The 23,662-nt window shown below is 36.4% G+C and overlaps 1 protein-coding gene across 1 annotated transcript; it reads left to right on the forward strand.

Annotated features, from left to right (window-relative positions):
* Positions 1 to 3,004: 3,004 nt before the first annotated feature.
* frs3 (fibroblast growth factor receptor substrate 3) lies at positions 3,005 to 23,519 on the forward strand. Its single transcript, XM_059328515.1, has 7 exons — positions 3,005 to 3,268; positions 5,340 to 5,465; positions 5,574 to 5,662; positions 6,694 to 6,880; positions 9,418 to 9,579; positions 14,255 to 14,376; positions 14,458 to 23,519. The coding sequence occupies exons 3-7, from the start codon at positions 5,597 to 5,599 to the stop codon at positions 15,778 to 15,780; spliced, it is 1,860 nt and encodes a 619-aa protein (XP_059184498.1). The 5' UTR covers positions 3,005 to 3,268; positions 5,340 to 5,465; positions 5,574 to 5,596; the 3' UTR covers positions 15,781 to 23,519.
* Positions 23,520 to 23,662: the final 143 nt, after the last annotated feature.

Raw genomic sequence — 23,662 nt, forward strand, 5'->3', positions numbered from 1 at the left:
TATAAACATTTATGGACATCATAGGATGGGCCTACTTATTTTTTATTTATCTTAACTTTGTATATGTACTCCTGTATGATCAACTTTTGTGTACATACTGTTAATATACATTTGTTTTTCTAAAATTAGGAAATAAAAAAGTACTCAGATCCTTTACTAAGTAATTATCTAAATTCCCTGCATAGTATGCCATAGTATGCCTTTAAGTAAAGTTTACTTAAAGGCATACTATGCAGCAACTTAGTTGCTTTGTGGGAAAATCTTATAATATATATATTATTATATTATTATAAAAAACACATAGTGTACCTTAAAGTAAAAATAGAAATTCTGTACTCTAAAATACTCCATTATAAGTAAAAGTTTAAAACATCACTGATTTTGAACTAAAAATATATGTTATGAAACTTTAACATTGTACATATTGGTGACATGTTGTATAGTATATAGGATTGTGCAAATGAATTTCAGTGCTGACAAAATAGTCAGCAATCAATGCTCTCTACTTTTAAAATATCAATAAAATCAGAATTTCTCTAAATTGTAAACCCAGTACAGGAGAAATAGGTTTAAAATAAAGACTGGAAACCTTCAGGATGTGTTGCAACTTTTTAGCGAGACCAATGAATCCACTAAATAAACAGCCAGGTACCGACAGTGCAGCATGTTGCCAGCTATCACACTCATGATAAATACCTGATTTATACAAACACCACTGCACTATGACCCAGCATGCGTTATAAAACTTAAGTTAAACAAGCTTGTGCTGCCACCAACTGGACAGTGGAACTCAAAAAGTGATAACATTTACATTTCTGTCTTTCCATTTCTTTAATCAGATCATTCATAGAACAGCAATCTACATATTCTCTACATATTCAGCACCATTGAAAATCGGTGGGCACATAAATTCAGTCAGTCTTGTTATATGAATGTTTAGCTTTGGTTTGTTTGGTATCGTCATAAAGTGGAAGAGCAGGATAAATATAATATCCACCAGAATTTTTTTAATATAGGAATATTGTCTGTTCGTTTTGTAATATCTTGCATATTCACCTTGGCTGTGCGTTGAGGAATTGTTGAGAAAGATGTGCAGTCTCTGCAAAGTTGAATAGGGCAGAGATGTGTCTGTGCAGTCTAAAAATGACTCATTCAGGGAGGTTCAAATGGAAAATTTTAGATACTTTTCTCATGACTTTCTGGCCGAGCTGGAGCATGTTAAGAGTGTTGAGGTGGGACAGAGTAAACAGACCTGGTTTGAGTAAAACCCCAGAATAAAGTTTGTGCTAGGATATAAAGAGTGTTCCTGATATATCAAGATCTTCTTCTTTATTAATAAAAAAAACTATTAACAATACCTAAAAAAAATATGTTTCCATTTTTTAGACTGCTCTGACTAAATGTGATTTCAGTTTGACTTTACGGGAAAGATAACAGCAAACTATTTCAGACCTTTTTCATCTCTGGGTGTGTTTCAGAAGTGTACAGAGTGTACAGAAGTGTAATTGCATAATAATTTAAATGTAGGCTATATATTATATAAATACATAAATACCCATAAGGATGGGATAAATGCAGAGATTGAATTTCCCCATTGTCGGATTAACTGTGGGATTAATAAAGGATACATTTTAATATGCATACATTATGCACACATTATATGACAAAAATACTATGGAAAACGTTATTGTTAATATTGCACACAGGGTTTTTCCTTATAGTATTTTGTATTGCACAGATATTGCACATTAGTGAAAATAGATTGTTGCATGGGAAAATAAGTAAAGAAAATATAAAAACATATAGCACAGCATTGTATGACTCCACATACCTTTAGTGCAAGTTAAATAGTGTAGGTTAAAGTGGTAGAAACAGTCAAACAGGAATATTGCACACAGGGTTTCCCTGTAGTATTTTGTATTGCACAGATATTGCACATTAGGGAAAATAGATTGTTGCATGGGGAAATAAATAAAGAAAATATAAAAACATATAGCACATCATTCTATGACTCCACATACCTAAAATGCATTTAGTGCAAGTTAAAGTGGTAGAAACAGTCAAACAGGAATATTGCACACAGGGTTTCCCTATATATAGTATTTTGTATTGCACAGATATTGCACATTAGTGAAAATAGATTGTTGCATGGGAAAATAAGTAAAGAAAACATAAAAACATATAGCACATCATTCTGACTCCACATACTTAAAATGCATTTAGTGCAAGTTAAATAGTGTAGATTAAAGTGGTAGAAACAGTCAAACAGGAATATTGCACACAGGGTTTCCCTATAGTATTTTGTATTGCACAGATATTGCACATTAGTGAAAATAGATTGTTGCATGGGAAAATAAGTAAAGAAAACATAAAAACATATAGCACATCATTCTGACTCCACATACTTAAAATGCATTTAGTGCAAGTTAAAGTGGTAGAAACAGTCAAACAGGAATATTGCACACAGGGTTTCCCTATATATAGTATTTTGTATTGCACAGATATTGCACATTAGTGAAAATAGATTGTTGCATGGGAAAATAAGTAAAAAACATATAGCACATCATTCTGACTCCACATACTTAAAATGCATTTAGTGCAAGTTAAATAGTGTAGATTAAAGTGGTAGAAACAGTCAAACAGGAATATTGCACACAGGGTTTCCCTATAGGATTTTGTATTGCACAGATATTGCACATTAGTGAAAATAGATTGTTGCATGGGAAAATAAATAAAGAAAATATAAAAACATATAGCACAGCTTTCTATGACTACACATACCTTTAGTGCAAGTTAAATAGTGTAGGTTAAAATGGTAGAAACAGAAAACAGGAATAGAATAAAGTTGTAAAATAGAATTAAAATGAGCAGTCTCGGGTCGAGGTGCTCTATCCTAACAGTTGAGCGGGGGTTTGGCCCCTCCTCCCGGGCCGTCAGGAGGCACACCTTTCCTCTCCGGTCCTCCAGCGTTTCTTACCTTCTTGTCGCGCCTCTCAGCCTCGTTGTCTGGCGGTGAACTCTCACCCCAGCTGCTTGGGAAATGTCATACAGGCAGAGGCCCGTGCTGCAGTAGGGGGGCGTAATAGGAGGAAAAAATAACAACATTTTTTACTGCTCTCACTGCATCTTTTATCCGCGTCTCTGCCGTGCAAGTGCCACATCCCCGCGACCAGCAGCAGCAGCAGCCGCCGCCGACCACTGATCGCAGCCTCAATGCCTATTTCGCATCAGAGCTAATATATATTTAAAAAAAATCCGTGCCAGACATGTGAGTAGCAAACCATCGCTGTCGTCCTGACTGCTATGTGCTCACGCTATTGTATCCTCACACCAATGAGAACAAATGGTCATTGAACCGTGTCGTTGTGCATTTAGTGCCAGTGTGCTTGTTTCACGGTGGCTGGGCTCGAGCCTCTGCACACTGACGCCGCAGATGAAGCCTCGCTGTCGGCTTGTTTTGGGGGCTCTGCGTCGGCTTGGCTAATTGAGCAAAAAAAAAAGCCTGTGATTTTTCTGCTGTAAATAGCCCAGATGGTGGGAAAGCCCATTCAATCACCGGGCTCTATGACAAGTGTGTGTAATGTAGCCTAGCTCCTGTGGTTTTTCTTTCCCTTTTAACACATTGATGAGAGGTAACTGTGAGTTGGTGGTGTGGAGTCCAGCCTGGCATCTCCAGTCAGATGTGGAGGCCCAGGTTAGAGCACACATAATGCGGCGGTGTTGATGTGAAATGTGTTGGGAGCCTGGCTGTCTGAGGGTGACAGGGAGCAGGAAGCACAGCGGGATTACTGGTGCAGATGTGAAGCGTGAGAAGGAGTAGATGCTGTTGTTGTTGTTGTTGTTGTTGTTGCCCAGAGCTCAAAGAACACATGTGGAAGATTGTTTTTGGAAATTTGTTCTGATTATCTAGTATTTGTTGTTTGTTGTCTCATTGTGACTACATGGGTGTATGTGTACTTATGTGTTTGTAAGTTTATAACAAGTTATTTATGTTAATAAGAAGTTTATATACTACATTACTATGTGTTATACATACATACATATATATATATATATATATATATATATATATATATATATATATATATATATATATATATATATAACTATTGTTGTTATATAACTGAATAAAGTAAATTAACATAGGGAGAAGGGGTGGGATTTATTAAGCACACATAAGTGTTGAGTCTTGTTGTTTTTGTTGTTGTCTTGTATTTATTGTTGTTCGTTTGTTTTTAATTGTTCATCTTTTAATTTGTGTTCAAATAAATTCTCAATCAATCAATCACTTCCAGTACTAACTGTACAGGAAACCTACTGTAATTTAATTTAAAAAAAAATTGTCTACATAACTCAAAAATCCATTTACTAACTTTTCAACTAGGGATGAACCAGTCCAACTTTATCTCCTGGTGATACTTCAGCTCAGGTTTTCTTCTAATTTATAGCAACATGTTGGGATTAATTCTAATTTAGCCGTCCACAGTGAACACAAATAATGATTAATTTCATGACAAAATTGACAAAAAAGTTTTAAATGCAGATTGTTAATAGAGCTGCATCAGATTATTGACAAAACACTTTTTTTGATTGTTTAAACAATAAAAAATGGCAACTTTTATTAAAGGTCGAGAGGTAGTCATTTTTCCATGGTAATTTTTCATGCAAAAATGGCAACAAAAAAATATGTTTTCAGCCTCTCAAATGTGGATATTTCCTGCTTTTCTCTGTTTTATACCATATTTAACTGAATATGAACATTTAAAGACATTGCCTTGGAGTTTGAGATACTGTGATGGATCTTTATCACACATCCCACATTTTTTTAACAATTTATTAATTTAATTTACCACAATATTAATTGAGAAAATATTCAGCAGGTCAATCGATTATGATATTAATAGTCAGTTGCTTCCTTATTGGTTATGTGATGGTCGATACCCAATATGCTCAGTGAGGTCAGTTTTTGTGCTGATACTGTTTTATTGTATTCATGGTCCTCATTAAGAAATTAAGACATTTTTCTTAATTATTTAGTTATGGGGGATATTTCATAATGTTGACAGACGAGGATAAGCTCAAAAACACTCAACTGCCACCCTACCTTTGTCACTAAAATTCATAATGTTAAATGTTTGGTCAGCATGACTTTAAATATTCTTAATTTTGAGCTAATTTAAAGATGTCTGATAATAGAGAGGAGGGATGGCATGCAACAGGTTCAGGCCACTTGTAGTTCCACTAAAACAAACAAAATGTATGTTTTTATGTTTGCTTGCAGGGGAGGTTTGTGTATGTATTTATGTATGTTGGAGGTCTAAACCTGCATGTTGTTTCAGGGGTGAGAATATGATGCTTCTCTTGAAGATGTCAGTCCAGAAAACTAACTGGCTTGTGACGACGATGCCCAGTCGAAGATCCTGGGATTGAGACGTGAATCCCTTTACACTGATGGCCTGGACTGAGTAAGAAGTTTATTACCTGCAACTGCATGTTGTTCAGTGTCTGATAACTGGCATTAAACTGCTGAAACAGTTGATGACAGTGGCTGATGATGTTTGCCTCCACGACAGGTTTCAGCTGGCCTGCTGAAGCTATGGGGAGCTGTTGGAGCTGTCTGTACAGAGACCCCATCCGAGACAACCATCTCACCAAATTTAAGGTAAATAACCCCACTTTTCTTCAGCTCTGTCTTGTATTGGGATTTTTTTGTCTTGTGATCACCTCTATAATACAAGGGATGTTCCTAATTTACCTAATGTTTAAACCTGGACATTTGACTGGTCTAAATGTAAGAAAACACTCAGGAAACAGTAAAAAAAAAACAGCTAAACATTGTCAGAAAATATTGCATATATTATGAAAGTTATTTAAAATTGTTAATCACATTTTTTAACAGCCAAATCGTAATTTAAATTGTGCTGAAATTTAAACTCTATGCATTATGAACACTGCACATTATCCTAGAAACACGACAACAACTCACTCAATAAAAGTTAATAAAAAAACAATGTTCTTTGGGAAAATAAATTACTCGGAAACATATCTCATTATAACATTAGTAGCTAACAGGTGCAACAATTTTATAATAGGTAGCATTTAACAAGGTTAATGTTGATGTCAATATTTACTTTAAATGTGTACATTAATAACATAATAAGTTTAAACGACAGTATTTCAGGTGCAGAAGAGCAGGGGTAGTTACAGCATTAAGAATGATCACTGATCACAATATAACACCACTGCTTATACAGTTTGTTTATTATGTGCCATGTGTTGTAATAAACTTCTAATGAAGTTGGGTGAACTCAAAATTTCAAGGCAACAAACTTCAATAAAAAATAAATATTTTAAGTTTTGTTTTTGATTTTGCTCAACGCCGCTATGAAATGTCAGCTAATGTTGTGACCACAATTTTGAGTTAGCATTGATATGCTAATGGCTAATCTTGTAGCTGTAACAAGCAGCGCCACTAGCATCAGTTAGCCGCTAGCATCAGTTAGCCGCTAGCTTTCGCTAATGACCGAATTTCACAACAAAGAAATAAGAGTTAGCAGAACTATTGTCCCTTGTTGTGAACCCCAACTTAAAGATATAAGTAACAACAACTCACAAACTTGTGTATTTTACAGTGTGTTGCAGTACTTCGCATTTACAATTCCTTCTCTACACGTTATCTTTTCTCTGTCCCAGGTCACCAATGTGGACGATGAGGGCAATGAGCTGGGCTCTGGGATCATGGAGCTCACCCAGACCGAGCTCATTCTTCACACACGTAAGAGAGACGCCATCCGGTGGCCGTATCTCTGCCTGCGCCGCTACGGCTACGACTCCAACCTGTTTTCTTTTGAGAGCGGTCGTCGCTGTCAGACTGGGCAGGGTGAGCTACGTTTTCTCTGCTTCACACAGCCGTAGAGGCAATACGATGATGTTGTATATTTTCTATTTACTGTTTTCCGATGCATGCTGGGCTTTTTTCACACTTAAGATATATATATATATATATATATATATAAGATGCCATTGCAGCTCCAAAACTGTGGAATGAATTGCCGCTGCACATCAGACAGGCCTCCTCACTGTCTCATTTTAAATCTCTTCTTAAAATCCACCTCTTCTCGTTGCCTTTTAACACCACGTAGAGTGTTGATTTTATGTTGATTTTATGATTTTATGATTTTTTGTTTTTATTGTATTCATGCATATTTTATTTTGTGCGGGCAGTACATTTTACATTTTCTTTTCTTTTATTTATTTTTATCCCATTTTTAATTTATTTTATCTTATCGCATCTTACTGATCTATTGTTTACTACGTCTCTTTGTATTGTGTTATGTATTTATTGCTTGTGCAGCACTTTGGAAACCTTGTGTTTGCTAAAATTGTGCTATATAAATAAAGGGGATTGGATTGGATTGGATTTTGACATTCCACAGTAGGAAAAGAAAAGGTGTAACTTTAAGCAATAAGGGGCGTTGTTAGGTATGATACTGTTCTAAAATCAATTTAAACCACGTCTTCAAGTGTATTTATTGCTTTTATAATACAGTTTCTACAAATATTTGGCAGTTTTTCAAAAAGTAAACACACAGCAACAAAAGATGCAATTATTTCTTGAACGGTTGCTACAATTGGCTTCAAATATTTTTTTCACCTGCATTTTTTTGTTTTTTTACCGCATTCATTGAATGAAAACCTTGCATACTCCTGACCATTCTCATCCTGACATTTTGTTGGTCATGGTCCCACGAGTGTGTTTATGAAACATTTTACAATGTCTCCGAATCAGCTCATTCAATCATTATCAATGAGGTTAGGAATCGGGCTTGTAATTGGACGGTCGCCAGTTCGAATCCCAGGACTGACTTGCATCTTGTGTTCACTTGTGTGTAAAAAAAATAATATTATAAAAGAAAATAAATTATGGCCTTATTCCATTTAGCTACTCCAATTTCACCGTTTTGGTATTGTGCATGTTCCCTCACATGACTTACCAGTACACTTGAATGGTAGAGGACTTGTTGTTATAAAAACACCTGTGCTTTTCCTTCTGTGACAAGTTAAAAAAGCTGCTGAAAAAAGCCTTATGTTGTATTCAGACCACGTGATATCAGCTTGATAATGGCCCAACCCCACAACCAGGTAGCGTCAAAAAAGCAAAAAGTTGTGTTTTATGCATAAACTGCTCCTGATAGTGAAAGATACCTGACACAGCATCTTGGACGTCTCGCAACATCTCGACAAATAATCCCCAACACTTTTGCCACAGGAGCACAAAGCAGCCTTTTGTGTACAACTCTAAGAATTGGATTATGCTTATTTAGAATAAATTATCAAGACATGCTGTCCAACCACGTCAAAAAATAATGTGGGGGAGACCCAATATTGTTTTAAAACAGCACTGCAAAAAAAGAAAAGTTGGGTGAACTCAAAATTTCAAGGCAACAAACTTCGATAAAATTTTAAGTTGGACAATTAAACTAAATATTTAAAGTTTTGTTTTTGAGTTTGCTTAACTCTGAATTTCTCTGGTATAATTGTAACGCCGCTATGAAATGTCAGCTAATGTTGTGACCACAATTTTGAGTTAGCATTTATACGCTAATGGCTACTCTTGTCGCTGTAACAAGCAGCGCCGCTAGCATCAGTTAGCCGCTAGCATCAGTTAGCCGCTAGCATCAGTTAGCCGCTAGCATCAGTTAACCGCTAGCATCAGTTAGCCGCTAGCTTTCGCTAATGACCGAATTTCACAACAAAGAAATAAGAGTTAGCAGAACTATTGTCCCTTGTTGTGAACCCCAACCTAAAGATATAAGTAACAACAACTCACAAACTTGTTTTTGAGCAGACAACTGGCTTGCTTTGTTGTGCTAACTTACATTATTGCCCTAAATGTCAGTAATTTATAAAATTATTTTTTTTAAATTTATTTATTTATTAATTTTTTTTAATTTTTTTTAGAAAATTTATATTTCCAAGTTTTACCAAATTAAATCACTGTTTTAGGCCAAAAAATACAAGTTGGCTTTTTAGCAGTGAGGAGATAACATGATGCATATTTTTAGACGGTCCCTCCTGGAAGACATTCAAACGATTATGTTCACATGGAAATTGAAAGAAATCATTTGTGTCAAGAATGAAAAAAGAGGACTTGAGAAGGAAGTTCAAAGTTGTAACAAAGAGGACTGGCCCCTTTATAACATCATTTTATTTCACACCTGTGGCTTACCTCAATGAACAAACTGCTAATAACAGTGGATGGAAACAGGCATTCATTCACATTTTCCTGAATTTGTGAAACATCTGGAGGGAAACCTGGCTTATGGTAAAACATCCACCCTTCAGCCATGTAGCTCTGTGTTGCTGTGATTAACTGAAGCCTAACACTGCTTCTTTTATTCTGCCTGTTTTTATTAGGAATCTTTGCATTCAAGTGTTCGCGGGCAGAAGAGATCTTCAATCTGCTTCAGGAGCTGATGCAATGTAACAGCATCAACGTGGTGGAGGAGTCGATGATGATGAGTCGCAGTGGTCACACACCAGAGATGGAAATGTCTCGCACACCACAGACTCCCAACAGTGAGTCACACCACCCACACACACATGAATACCCACACACACACACAAATACACACACAAAAGGAAAGCTAATTATACACTTGAGATTAATTGTAGAACTTGCATGCAGCAATACAGCTGTAAATTTAGCAGATTTTTAAGTTATTAATAGATACAGGTTAAATTGAAGCGACTGAGTCACAGGTACAGAAGATATCCGAATAACACCAAGTAACATCAGAGATACAGACTGCAGACATGGATGTTGAGAAGTTACTTTTATGTGTCTATAATCCTCTGAAAGATTGTTTTGTGACAAAATTCTGATCTTGAGGTATTGTGGTACATGTTTAAATTAATAGTAAGTTGAATGTTACTATGCAGCTGTATGCAGGAGGTAGAGAGGGTCGTGGTCGGTGGTTCGATCCCAGGCTTCTACTGAAACCCAAAGATGGGTGAATGAGGAGCAAATTATAAAGTTTTTTGAATGAAAATTGTTATATACAGTACAGGCCAAAAGTTTGGACACACACCTTCTCATTCAATGCGTTTTCTTTATTTTCATGACTATTTACATTGTAGATTCTCACTGAAGGCATCAAAACTATGAATGAACACATATGGAATTATGTAATTAACAAAAAAGTGTGAAATAACTGAAAACATGTCTTGTATTTTAGATTCCTCAAAGTAGCCACCCTTTGCTTACTAGAATATAAGACATGTTTTCAGTGATTTCACACTTTTTTGTTAAGTACATAATTCCACATGTGTTCATTTATAGTTTTGATGAATCTACAATGTAAATAGTCATGAAAATAAAGGAAACGCATTGAATGAGAAGGTGTGTCAAACTTTTGGCCTGTACTGTAGATGAAGCCATTTACCATTTGAAATCTGACTTGGTGTGAAAAAGTATTTGCGCCCTTCCTGGTATTCTTCTCGTGATAATTGTCATTCTGAACTATGAACCCATTTCCAAAAAAGTTGTGACGTTGTCTAAAACATACAGGTGCATCTCAACATATTAGAATATCATAGAAAAGTCCATTTCCAGTAGTTCAAGTCAAATAGCCCATATTAACTGCAAATAGATGGACATACATTTAATTTTAGGTCTTCATTAAATGTAAGCCATAATCGTTATAATTAGAAGAAATTAAATAAATTAAGACATGAAATGTTTCGTTCTGTGTATAATGGATCTATTTAATGTGTTATTTCCACTTTTTGAATTTAATTACTGACATAAATAAACTTTCTGTGATATTTTAATTTATTGAGGTGCACCTGTAAGTAATCCACTAATCCTTTTATATATAATATGTTTTATGCTCAATTGCAAATTGTACAAAGAAAATATATTTAACCCATTGAAGCCTGGAAAGCGGATACGTCGTTTTGTAGTATTTGTATAAGCTCTCAAATACTTTTTGAATTTCATTTCTATCTGCTACAGAGGCTGAAAAATCTATTATTTAGTAGAAGCATTGACACTTCTGTTGAATTTCCAGAAAAACTTCAGGTTTTAGGGGCTTATTTTAAAATCGCCCAGATGTTTTACAGGAAGTTTTAGGCGTCAATGGGTTAATGTTCAAACTGACAAACCTCAGTTTTTGTTAATATACACTCACACATTCTGTTTTTATATCCGTTTTATGCAGCGTCCCAACATTTTTGGAATCTGGGTTGTATTTCAGATCTTCATACAAAATTTAGTATAAGGCACAGACGACATGAATAAAGTTTTTGAATTATCATTTCATATATTGAAGGGAGAAGAAAAATCCAACACCTATATCACCCATGTGAAAAAGTAATTGCCCCCCTAAACTTAAAGCAACAACAAACAGCTGTACAGTTGCATTTATTATGATGACTATTATTTCTAAACATAACATAACATAACTGCATAATATATTTGCTCTCAAGCTTCAGATCGTGGACTAGTGACTGGACATTTTCTCTCAAAATGTTCTGGTAAAAAGCAGAATTCAGCTCTGGCAGCCGAGCCCCTAAAACAGCAAAGCAACTTTCAAACTACGACTGTTTTTGACTGTTGGTATCCAGTCTGACTTTAGCTTTACGCCAGATGTAGCAGGACCAAAAAGTTCATCTTCGGACACATCAGAACATTATTAATATTATCCCAAAAGGCCTGAGTTGTCATCACTGTGTTGTTGTTTTTTTAAGACGAGCCTGTATATTCTTCTCGGTCAGCAGTGGCTGTGGCCAGTCTTTGTCTTATGGTGGAATCACAAACATTGACATTAACTGAGGCCTTCAGTTCCTTAGATATTCATCTGGGTTTTTCTGTGACTTCCTGGATGAGTCGTCAGTGCGCTTTTGGAGGAATTTTCGGGAGGCTGGCCACTCCTGGGAAGATTACTCACAAGTTTTCTCTCAGTTTGTAGATAATGGCTCTCATTGTGGTTCTCTGGAGTCCCTCAGCTTTAGAAAGTTCTTTGCAACCCTTCCCAGACTGAATAATTTAATCACGTTCTTTCCCATATCGTCTAGAATTTATTTTGATCCTGTCACACTGAGCTGCTTGTTGGGACCCTTAGGCCAACTTCACATTGCTGAAAGTGTTTTATTCCAGTGATGTTTAGATTGAGCAGTCAATCTAGCATGATTTTTTTTCATGTCTAATGGAACTCAGTTATCAATTTAATTTAACTCTTTGGTAGAATGAGTAACTAAAGGGGGCAGTTACTTACACAAACACAGCCAGTTGGTGTTTATTTTCTTCTATAAGTGAAATATACATTTAAAAACTGTTTTTTGTGTCTGCTCAGGTTGTCTTGTTCAATTTTGTTTGAATATCTGGAGCAGTTCAGTCTGACAAGGGAACAAATACTTTTTCAGAACACAAAATGAGATAATAAGATAAATCTTTTTTTTAATTCATGATTTGAATTTCAAATCTTTTCATTTGGAATTAGGAGTTTTTGTCTGTACACAAAGTGCCTAGATTAGATAGATAGGGTATCCACGGGGTCCTAAAATGTCTTAAAACGTCTAAAATCCAATATTTGTATTTAAGACCTTAAAATGTCTAAAACTTTCTTAGAATCTCATAAAATGTCTTAAATAATTGAATTGAATAAATTATTTTGAAAGGTCTTAAAAATGTATTAACGTTACTTTTATAACAAATACATAAAATTCAGTCTCGCTTTTAAATGTTTTGATTTTTGAGTTCTAAACAAATATAGTTTACAGTTAAGAGGCTTCTGGTGTTTTTAGTTAGGTTAAGTATTTTTTTATTCCAATGTGAAGGGGCTATGAATAAATTAATGTACTTTGAAAGTAATTCCTTCATGTCTTTTGTATTTTTTTTGCCAGCATGTTAAATGGGTCTTAAATTGTATTCATTATGGTCTTTAAAAAGTCTTAAAAAGTCTTAATTTTGACTTGTTGAAAGCTGTAGAGACCTCGGAGAGTATCTTTTGGTGCAGTACCACGTTGTGATTTAGTTTGGCCGATTTATTTTGATCTTCTGAGGTTCCACTGAAAAATACTGATGTGAGCCGTCTCAAATTTTTGTCTGCAAGATAGACTGTTGAGAGTAGAGTCTATAATAGAATAAGAGTCTAAGACGTCAAAGATGACATCTGAAATTTTTCAGGGGTTTCTTTTGAATTAGAATCTTGTACTTGTACTAGATTTTTTCTAATTTATTTGTATTATATTTGTATATAAAGTTTAGCAGTTTTCAGTAGGTTGTGGACATTACATTATAGTAGATTTTATGTATTTTGATCTAATTTATCTAGTATATTATTTTTTCATCATTTATTTATATATGTATTTTTAATATATAATTTATTTCAATACATATAATTATATAATTAACTATTTATCTTATTTTTTAACATTTATTTTATACTTTTTTAAATTTGTTTTCCAGTTGTATTTTAATCAAAGTTCAAGAAAATCCACTGTTAAAGACAAGTTTATTTTTAAGTTCAATAAATGCATAAATGTTTCCAAAGTCAATGCGTACTCATGGTAAATAATTGTGATAACAATATTGATTGAAATTGATCATAATTTTTGCCATCATAAAATCATAATCACATATCGATTAATCTTGATGTGATGGCAATCAAGTAGCCCTAATTAAAAATGGCATATTGTTTCATTTGAATGGATTTTTTCTCCGGTTATAAACAGAAAACAATAAATTGAGTAACTGATTGATTAGAAGACATTTACTTCTCTGTGCCTTTTCTTTTTTTTTAAACTGTAATGTTTATTAGGTTTTTTTCCCCATTTACACAAGAGACATACACAACAAAAGAAAAAACACTTAACATTAATAAAACAGTATCAACATTCATGGCTGCGGGTATCCATATTCTACAAAATCAGATTCATACAGTTTACAGTTCACATGTCTTTCGTTATGTCATACAACACCCATTTTTTCCACTTTGAAATAGAAACATCTTCCTTCAGTCGAAGTTGGTAGGTCATTTTTTCCATACAGTATATTTCTCTTACAATCCCTAGCCATTGTTCTATGGTAGGAGATTCAGTCTTGTACCAGTTCCTTGTTCTCTGTGCCTTTTCAAAGCTTTATATTAGTCATAACTGAATTCTCTCGACATGTTTGTCGACCTCACAGAATCAGATTTCTTGCATTTCTTTGTGTGTGTCTTAATATATTGTCACATAAATGTGTTTGCAGCTCCAGCGTTCCCTGTCCAGGCTTTCCCCAACGGATACCCTGGTTATCCAATCAGAGGTGATTCCTCCCAACCCTCTCTTGCTGATGATCATGGACATAGCCTCATGGGTTTGGAAGACCAGGTAACACATGTTCATGCTCCTTACTGTTCACTGTGTTGGTGCCAGTTCACAATGTGAGCCTGTTTTTAATCTCCTCAACAGACCCACACCTATGTAAATACTGTTAGTATGGAGGGGGATCTCTCTATGCGTCACTGTGTGCACTCCCTGCCCGAGGTGCGGCCCAGCACTTTCCCTGAATCAACACGAGGAGCCATGCCTGTCGGGGGCCAAGGAAATCCGCAGTCCAACCTGCGGTGCTGTCCCCTGGAGGAGCATAACGATCCTCAGGTGTTCCTGCAGCCGTCCTCGCAAGAGGTCAAATTCATGCTGGGCCCCACTCCGGCACAACGCCATCTGCTGGAGAGAGAGAGGGAGAGAGAGAGGGAGAGGCACGGGCACAATCCTCACAACCTTCAGCCAGTAGAGGGTGCAACAGGCTCAGAGACGGAGGGAGACGAGCCCTCCATGCACCTGTGCAACTCTCACTCCTATCACCATTTCCATCACCACACACACCGGCACCCGGGCCTCGAGCACCCGGACAGCTGTCAGAGCGGCGAACTCACCTACGAGAACATCAACGGGCTGAGGAGCGGCCGGAAGCAGCGGCTGAGTCCCAGCAGCGTGTCCCAGTCTGTGGGTTCCAGCAGCAGCAGCAGTACTGGGGACAGTCACACACACTCCCTCCTGCACCCACACGCCCTCGGCCCGTCCTCTCTACCCCCGCAGGGCTACGCCTGCGAGAGGGGCATGGGTGGGGGTCATCGTCGGACAGCTCTGCTTAACTATGAGAACCTGCCCTCTCTGCCGCCGGTGTGGGAGTACAGCGCTCTGCAGCGGGACGACGAACAGGAGGAGGAAGACGACGAGCAGGATGAGGAGGAATACGAGGAGGAAGAGGAAGACTTTGATGAGTATGAGTTCTCAGAAGGCCCTGGGACGCCCAATGGGTACCACCAGGATGGGCGGGGCATCCACAGAGATGCCCTGCAGAACTATGTCAACACAGAGCAGGTCCAGCCGCCCCGGCTCCGACACGCCTGCCCCCCACACCCACGGCCGTGTCAGCCAGACAGAGGAGGCCGAATATTTAGCTTTGATTTCCGCAGACGATCGAGGTCAGGGGTCGGAGGCTGTGAGCACGGTCACATGCCTCCATCGCGGCAGCTGAATTACATCCAGGTGGACCTAGAGGGAGAACCTCCCTGCCAAGCCCTCAGCAGCGGGGCCGCCCAGACCCAGCCACAGCACCAGCGCCTACCACCCAAAAAATGTGGCCCACAGGCATCCCGGCGCAGTGAATGCTACGCAGTCATTGACCTAAAGAAGACCGCTGCCATGTCCAACCTGCAGAAGGCTCTGCCGAGGGATGATGGGACTTCCAGAAAGACTCGCCACAACAGCACAGACCTGCCTCTGTAACCGGTGTTCAAACTGAAGAGGAACGATGAAGACAGATGAAGGCTTATCCTCATCTTAGCACACTGGACCCTTCACTGTCATCCATCCATTCAACTGTCGGGCTGACTAATACAGTACAGGTACCTAATTAGAAACTTACTGAAACTTATCTGTGCATATAAAAGGAAATGAGACATCTCTGAGGAGAATTTGCCATTTTATTCTGTGTTATTTATTAGGTATGTGGTGTGAAGCTGTCTCGAGAAATTGGCAGTGTTTACTGCAAATACTGTTTGCTGAGTATATTGTTATTTATATATAAGCATAAAATCATATTTATACATCAGGGCTGCACGATTTGGAAGAAATTATCGACTTATTTTGACTTCACGATATTGGAGGGGATGGCATCTTTATTCTCGTTTTCATTGAAAAATAAATACAAATTGGTTTTATTTAAACATTTTTATTTATTTTAATCGAAAATTATCAAAATTATTATGGAGGATTTGTTCTGTTGAAAACAATTTGTATGTCAAGACATCCTGCAGCAACACAATTCCTAAATAAGGCCGGTATTTTGACACATATTTTGTATTTGGATATTGCACTAGTCCATATTTTTGATTAACTGTGCAGCCCTTATATGAATAATTTTATATGATTTTATGCTTAGCTATGACTTGGAGCAGAGACCTCTGTTTTCAGTGGAAGCAGTCATTGCCATACTGTATCAGCAAATTTTATTTCATGAACCCATCTCCACTCACACATATTATTGTTCCTATGATTTATTTATTCTACATCTCCATGATTTTTTACTGAAATACTATGAGAGTCCAAAACGTGACCCTCGTTACAGAAGACTAGTTGTTGGCGTGAAGGGATGGTTCCTCCAAGAGACTGGCCAATATTCATACCTCATCACAAGCATCCAAGTCTAATAATGTGGCTGGTGGAAGAGACCATTATTACTATATGCCTATAGAGCATTTTGCACACAATCCTATGGAATTGTATTTTATCATATTTTAGGGAATGGTCTTGTCCAGTCCGAGTAAAAAAAAAAAAAAAAAAAGGAATTAAATGAGCAGACAAGATGGTGATATTTGCAGAATTATACGAAACTGAATGATGGTAAAAGTAGCACACATGGATTAAACGAGCTCTGGCTCCCTCCTATCCACATGCAGCAAATGAAAAAGTAGCATATCATTTTCAAACACACCTCCTGCACATCATCCCAGACCTGCAGGAGGTTCCGCGCGGTTTACGCTTGTCACGTTGCACTTTTGACCCTGGGCCGCTGAAATGCTCTTTGTCTCTATACTCCCACTCCACTGGAGCCGCAGGATCGACCGTGTCCTTTTTACCAAAAGCAGGGGGCCAAATATTTCATCGACATTCTTAGTCAAGCATAGGATTTATTTACATGTTTTGATGGAGACATCAACAACCTCAAATAGTGGCATTAAGCTATAACCTCACATAAAAATGCTGAATCTATAATTTGTCAGTTATCAGGTGTGAATGGTCTGTTTTTAAAGGGCAATCGAGTATGTCGCAGAGTCATGCAGTGAGGATTTTTATCAACAGTAGTCAGATATTTATTTATTTATCTATTTATTTATTTATTTATTTTGTTCATTCCTTTCTTTCTAACTGTAATAATTTTGGATTTTTTTTTCCATGTGATGACCAGCGTTTTGTAATCCAGTTGGTAATACGGAGACCAAAGTTTCACCTCAAATTATCACTGGTGTATTACTGTTATAACTGTGCTTAATTATATTTAAAGAAAAAAAGACTGTATTTATATTTTAAGTGCCAAAACTTAATTGCAAACTGTGTGATGAATAAAATGAAACGTGCCATTAGGATTTATAGACAACAACAGAGGGACGGGAGAGGCGTGAGGAGATAGGAACTTTAGAAAAACTTTTTAAGGATAAATTAAAACGATAAAAAACTGCACATTCCACCTCATCCACATCGACAGCCATTCAGGAGCGAGATATGAGAACGGCAACCTTGTAGTCTGATAATCACAGCCAGGGTGGTTTTATGCTGCTACATGTACATACTAACAGTAGCCCGTGTACGCTACAGGTACTTGTCAAAATGAAAACGTACGTGTTTGAACCTATGCGATGTCAGATCTTTTACCCTAATGTTAATTGCTAATAGAAGTAGCATTGTTGTGTTTTTCTGAGATTATTTCCGAGCAGTAGAAATATATAATGTACCATTTCAGAGAATGTTTCATTTGGCCAATATTTCAATTCATCGATTGTTTTTCTCGACAAACTGGCTGTCTGGTAGGAGAGCTGACGGAGGCATAGGCCCGCTGATGCTGTCATCTTTTTGTTGAGCGCTCATATCAAGGTGATGTTTTCAGTTGACTGAGGAAGTGTTCCAGATTTACAGATTGTGGCATTTAGCTGTAGTTTTTTAAACTGAGTGTTCAGGGGATCAATATGGGACATTAATATAAATTGTCAATTTCTGATTAGGAGGTTTTTTTAAGCTTCTGTGTGACATGAGGTGCAAATCAAAGAGGATTTCATTCAGGCAAAAACAAAAAAAGCCTCAAGTTTGTTGTTGTTGCATCCAATAAGCGCTATATAGTGTAAAAATTTAATTTGGAATGATAAAAAAACAACAACTGTGAAAAGCATTCAGAAAAAATGCAGATACAATGAAAGTTCCTAATCTCTCACTATCTATTACTATGAATTGGTTATTTTTAGATGTTGTCCTTTCACAAATTCTATATTTTTTTTGATCAACCAAAATTGTTCAGTCAATGAAATGTAGGAAAATTAGGAAAAATGTTCACCAGTTTCCTACACCTGTATAGTTCATGACCCTCATAACTACTTCACTTCCGGCATTTTCATACATTTATTTACAGTTTAAACTGCCTTACCAGGACGTTTTTTTGCCCTAAACCTTGGTCAGTGGTTTTATAACATAAATTCACAGAAACTGCAGCCTTTTTTTTTTTACAATCGCGAACCGTACGTGTGTGTATAATGACGTGTGTTCTATATTTAGATCACGTTGCTGTTCCGCGAAGCCGTGAAACACGAGCCGCGATACGTACATACGTGTCGTAACGGGTGGAACTGACACACAACCTCCTCTGTCGTTTAGGTTAGAGATCTTGTTGTATAGTTATGCCCAAACAGTCCAAAAGCAAAGATATTCAGTTTCCGATTAGAAGGGCATTCACAAGAGCGCAGACCTCCGAAACGGAAGAAACATTTTGTGTATCTGCTCCGTGAATCAGATCTACTCCAAACTTTAAAGGGCTCGTCAGAGATCTTTGCTACACCCTTCAACCAAGTTTCATAAAAATCGGGCCAATACTTTTTCTGTTATTCTGCTGACAAACAGACAAACTGAAAATGGATGAATAATTCCTGGATGGCCGTAATGACATATGACTGAAAAGGTTGTCATAAATAAGAAGCTGCAGCCAGCAGATGTTTCTGTATATGATTAATAATTAATCAGAAGTCAATTAAATAATGTTAAAAAAAATCCTATTACTATTATTAACAAAAAGTATTTACATTTCATGAGTTCAGACGGCACCAAACGATTTTTTTTTTATCATCTCATCTGGCTAATCTTTTGGTGGGTTAATTGTTTGGTCTTTAAAAAGCGCTACAGTTTCCCTGATGTCTTCAAATTGTTTTGTCTGACCAACAATCCTCCACTAAGGCCATCTACCAATGTTATGAAAGGGAAAATAGTTTGAGTGTCTTGTGATTCGATTTAATGTGTTCTTCATTGGTCCAGGCTGCTCCCTTCCACCAAGTTTAATGAAATTGGGCCGGTAGTTTTTACATAATACACAATACATGACAAACAAACATGACCTCTTAGGCAGAGATTATGATTAAAAGGATCCTTGCAGATATTTGGCAGTTTTACTCATTTATTAAGTAATCACTTAATAATATCAGTGCGACGGGTTGGGTGTTAACAATAATATGAGCGTTTCTGATGAAGACTCCTCACACAGAAGCTTTTTAATAACCCCAAATCAAAAGTTAATAGTTTGTATGTTTGTTTGATCGTCATACTTTAATATGACATTAAAAAAAAGAAGTCTTTCTATAACAAAAAGGCCAACTTTTAGCGGACAGTTTTGACTGTATTTGCAAAGATATTGTCACGATACATTGGAAGGATGTTTACATTTTTGCAATAATAGGTGAATTATTGTTTTGTCGATCTAAACCAGACCAATGTGTGAAGTGTGAAATTTAAATAGTAGTCTATAGAGTTGTGGGCTTAATGTATTTAATCGCCTGTTCTTCTGTGAATCAGCAGTCTTATTTTTTATTTATTTTTTCAGGTATGATGTTTACTTTTCAGTCTTCATAGTACAATTTCAGCTATGAAAGTAAAAAAGAAAAAGATGCCTGTTTTTTCTTTTTTTTTGATTGTCAGACACTGTGTTTGCTTAAAGTCACATTAACAGTGCCATACAGTAGGTGACCATTGCCAGTAGTTAAATTTTATTGTATTAAACTTTTCAAAGCAGTGGCGATGTTTCATACAGGAAGTTAAAAAAGAAATCCATGTTGAAATGTGTTAACTATCTTTGTTATAACGCAGTAACCTCACCGACAAACAAACCAGTGAGCATCATTACTCCATACTCCTGTGTTTACTGATTAATAATCAAATAAATATACGTGTTACATAATTGTTTAAAAAAGAAAATGACATTAATGTGATCTCAATGCACTTGAGTTCATATAAAGTGCAGCTCACATCCCATAACTCATTGTGATCGGCTCGGCCGCGACGCTATCTCAGAAGCTTCGTTTTCATCACCTGCAGTGTTTATGCTCGAGGTGTAATTCACACAGGTGTCAGTGAAATTGATTGCAGGGCAAGTAGCAGCAAGTCGAGATAACAACTCTTATCATTAAGTTCCCCAAACTGAATTTATTGAATTGGTTGTTTAACAAAAGGGCTTGCTCTGTGTTTACTGTACAAACATGAACGCCATTTAGTCCATTTAAAGAAATTTCTCACTGTGCCTTTCATATTCAAGCTGAAGAAACATTTTCATCGCCTGTTGTAAAAAATAAAATAAAATAAAAAAGCTACAAAAAAAAAAAAAAGGCCTGTTGAAGAATTTAAGACAGATTATAAAGTTGAAATGGGCTTTTGTCAAAGTGGTTTCATACTTCAAGTTGTATTTGGAAAAAAAAAGTGCCAACTCCTGATTGTTTTTCTCCATACTGTATTTTTAAATTATGTCTGTTTAAAGGAATTTTATAAAATTTTGGGAAGCATGCCAATTTGCTTTCTTGCCGAATTTGAAGTTGGATGCCACTTTCACACCTGTGTGCTAAATATGAGTTTAGCTTGAACCCTGGAATAAGTAGTTTTACTACTCATTTTACTGATATCTAATGAGAGTGGCATCACTTCAACAAATTCTTGGCAAGAAAGCAAATATCTGACGCGTATCTCCAAAAATGTTGAACTATTCCTTTAAGGTCGTTGACATTAAAACTGAATGAGATGTAATTTGTTAAGATATCACGAGTCGTGATTTTAATAATAGGTTGAGTGGATTAGAAAAGCCAAACTCAGTGTGACTGAAAAGTTAATCATGACTGGTATGTTCTGTAGCATTTAATGTTAATTAAAGATTACAGTGTTTGTCATTAAAAACTCCATGATTCCTCATCAGCTGCCATTTCTTCTCATAGTGCTGAAGAATGTGAAAATAAAATTCCTTTTTTCCGAGATTTTTTTTGTACCTTTCCAGTTTGTAACCACTCAAAATGTGTACAGCAGTAAATCAGATTATAAGAACACAGTAAGAGCAGGAAGAAAGGCCAGCAACACGGTTTGCACCACAGTGCTACACGTCATCATCTTCATCATCAGTGGTTTTTCATCATCTTCATCTCTTTAGTGATTCCGTGTCATTTTCAAAACTTCAGAATAACAGCAATGACATATTGTAAAACCTCAACTTCCTGTCCATGCTATGAGATACATCTCTGTCAAAATACTGAAAATATCATAAAACTGTAATATCTCTTTATTATGATTATTATTATGTGTTTATTTTTATTTTTTTTTAAAGTCTGGTTTGTTTTGTTTGGTACGAAGGTGTGATCACCACCAGAGGGTGATGTACGTGTACGGGTCTGAGCTGTACATTTTTGTGTATTTCCATACAGGTTGCATTGGCCTAACTTTGTGACTATTATATCAATTTACGAATTGAATGAGTGCCAAATATGCTCGAGCATGACAAAATCCGGGACCTACGAGGACCTGCAGGTACTCTCCGACTCATCAAGTGAGACTCGAGTGACTCGCTGCTGTTGTAGACTCTACTTGTGATAAGAATGCACAGCTGAAGGTTTAACAATGCTAAATATTTTTGCTGAAAAAGGAGGAATATTTATGTTTTTTGTCTCAGTTTTGACAAAAAGTTTCTTCAAATATTTGTTGTATGTTTCTGTGTTTCCATCCATGGCTTATAAATGAGTATGCAGTGATGGTCTATCATGCTGCCATTAGAGGTGAATATAAAAAGCTGATTTGCTTCATTTGTTGGACTGTCCAAAAGAAACATTTGGGTCATTTTCATTCTTGATTCATTCCATACAGAGATTATGTTAAGATATATGTTAAGATATATGTTCTATCCGACCTCCTTTTCATCCCATCCTGTCCCAAAACAAAGTGAGCCTGACATTTTGGTGAATTTTACCCTGAATTATAGTGTGAATTTGTCCCAAAAAAAATGTACAAGTAAATGTAATTCTAATATTAAAATGAAGCTATGAAAATATCTTATTGCGCACTAAACAGTGTCTATTTTTTTTTCTTTAAGTCAAACCTTTAATGTCTCAAAGAATCAATAAATGTATTTGAGTTCAAACCAAGCATTTTCGCTCCGGGATCACGTGGCTCTTCAGTTCCTAACATGTAAAATGCTTGACATTACAACATTTACAAGATATTTTTTAAGGTATTCCTAGAATATTTTTATAAAGTGTACCAGAACAGGCTGCTCAACAATCAGAAAAAAAAAAAATCTTTTTTTAAGACAGGTCACACCGAACCTTTTTGGGCTGATCAAACCTGATCACTTTTGGAGGAGAAATGCTTTGTTTGCTCTGGTCTATTTATTATTTTCTAAGGAAACATTAAAGACAGACGTTAAAATGGGCCTGTTTAAATGTGTGTAATACAATACTCAAGCTGTTGTGTGGATAATCTTTCATCCTCCAGGCCAGCGGCTGAGAAAAACGACGCTGTGTGTCTTAACACTGAGAAGAGAAATTATGTGTGGACACCATTTAAAGTAGAATTCCTTTTTGTTTAGAACAACAATATGTACTGCTGTCTAGCTCCACAACCTGCCCAGGATATATTCATCATTATCCAAATTGACGTAAACATTTTTCAAATTTTTGCCCAAACCAGAATTTAATTCATGATTTTATTCCACATTTGTTTTTGCAGCTGAATATTAACTTCTTTTGAGCATGTAATTAGTGTCTGCCGGTGTGTAAACAATTTTAATAATTTGATGTACAGAGAGCATGGTCCTTGTTAGCTCTAGAGATTTACAGCAATCTGTAAATATATGCCTTAAATAGTAGCTGTCTTGTCTTGTGTTCGTATGTCTGTCTTGTTTTATGATTATTGAATTATTGTATCAAAAAGAGGAGCCTCACAAATAAAGCAGAGCTTTTATTGTTTCTACTCTACTTGGCGTCACTAATGTAAAGTCTGGACAGGTAGACAGACAATGCCTGCACATGGCGCCATGAGCTCGCACTTCACTTAAATGTAACCAAACACTTTGAGTGTCGAATTTCTGTCTTACCACCAAAAGTCCCTG

The sequence above is a fragment of the Centropristis striata genome, chromosome 3 (genome assembly GCF_030273125.1).
Source record: "Centropristis striata isolate RG_2023a ecotype Rhode Island chromosome 3, C.striata_1.0, whole genome shotgun sequence".
NCBI lineage: Eukaryota > Metazoa > Chordata > Actinopteri > Perciformes > Serranidae > Centropristis > Centropristis striata.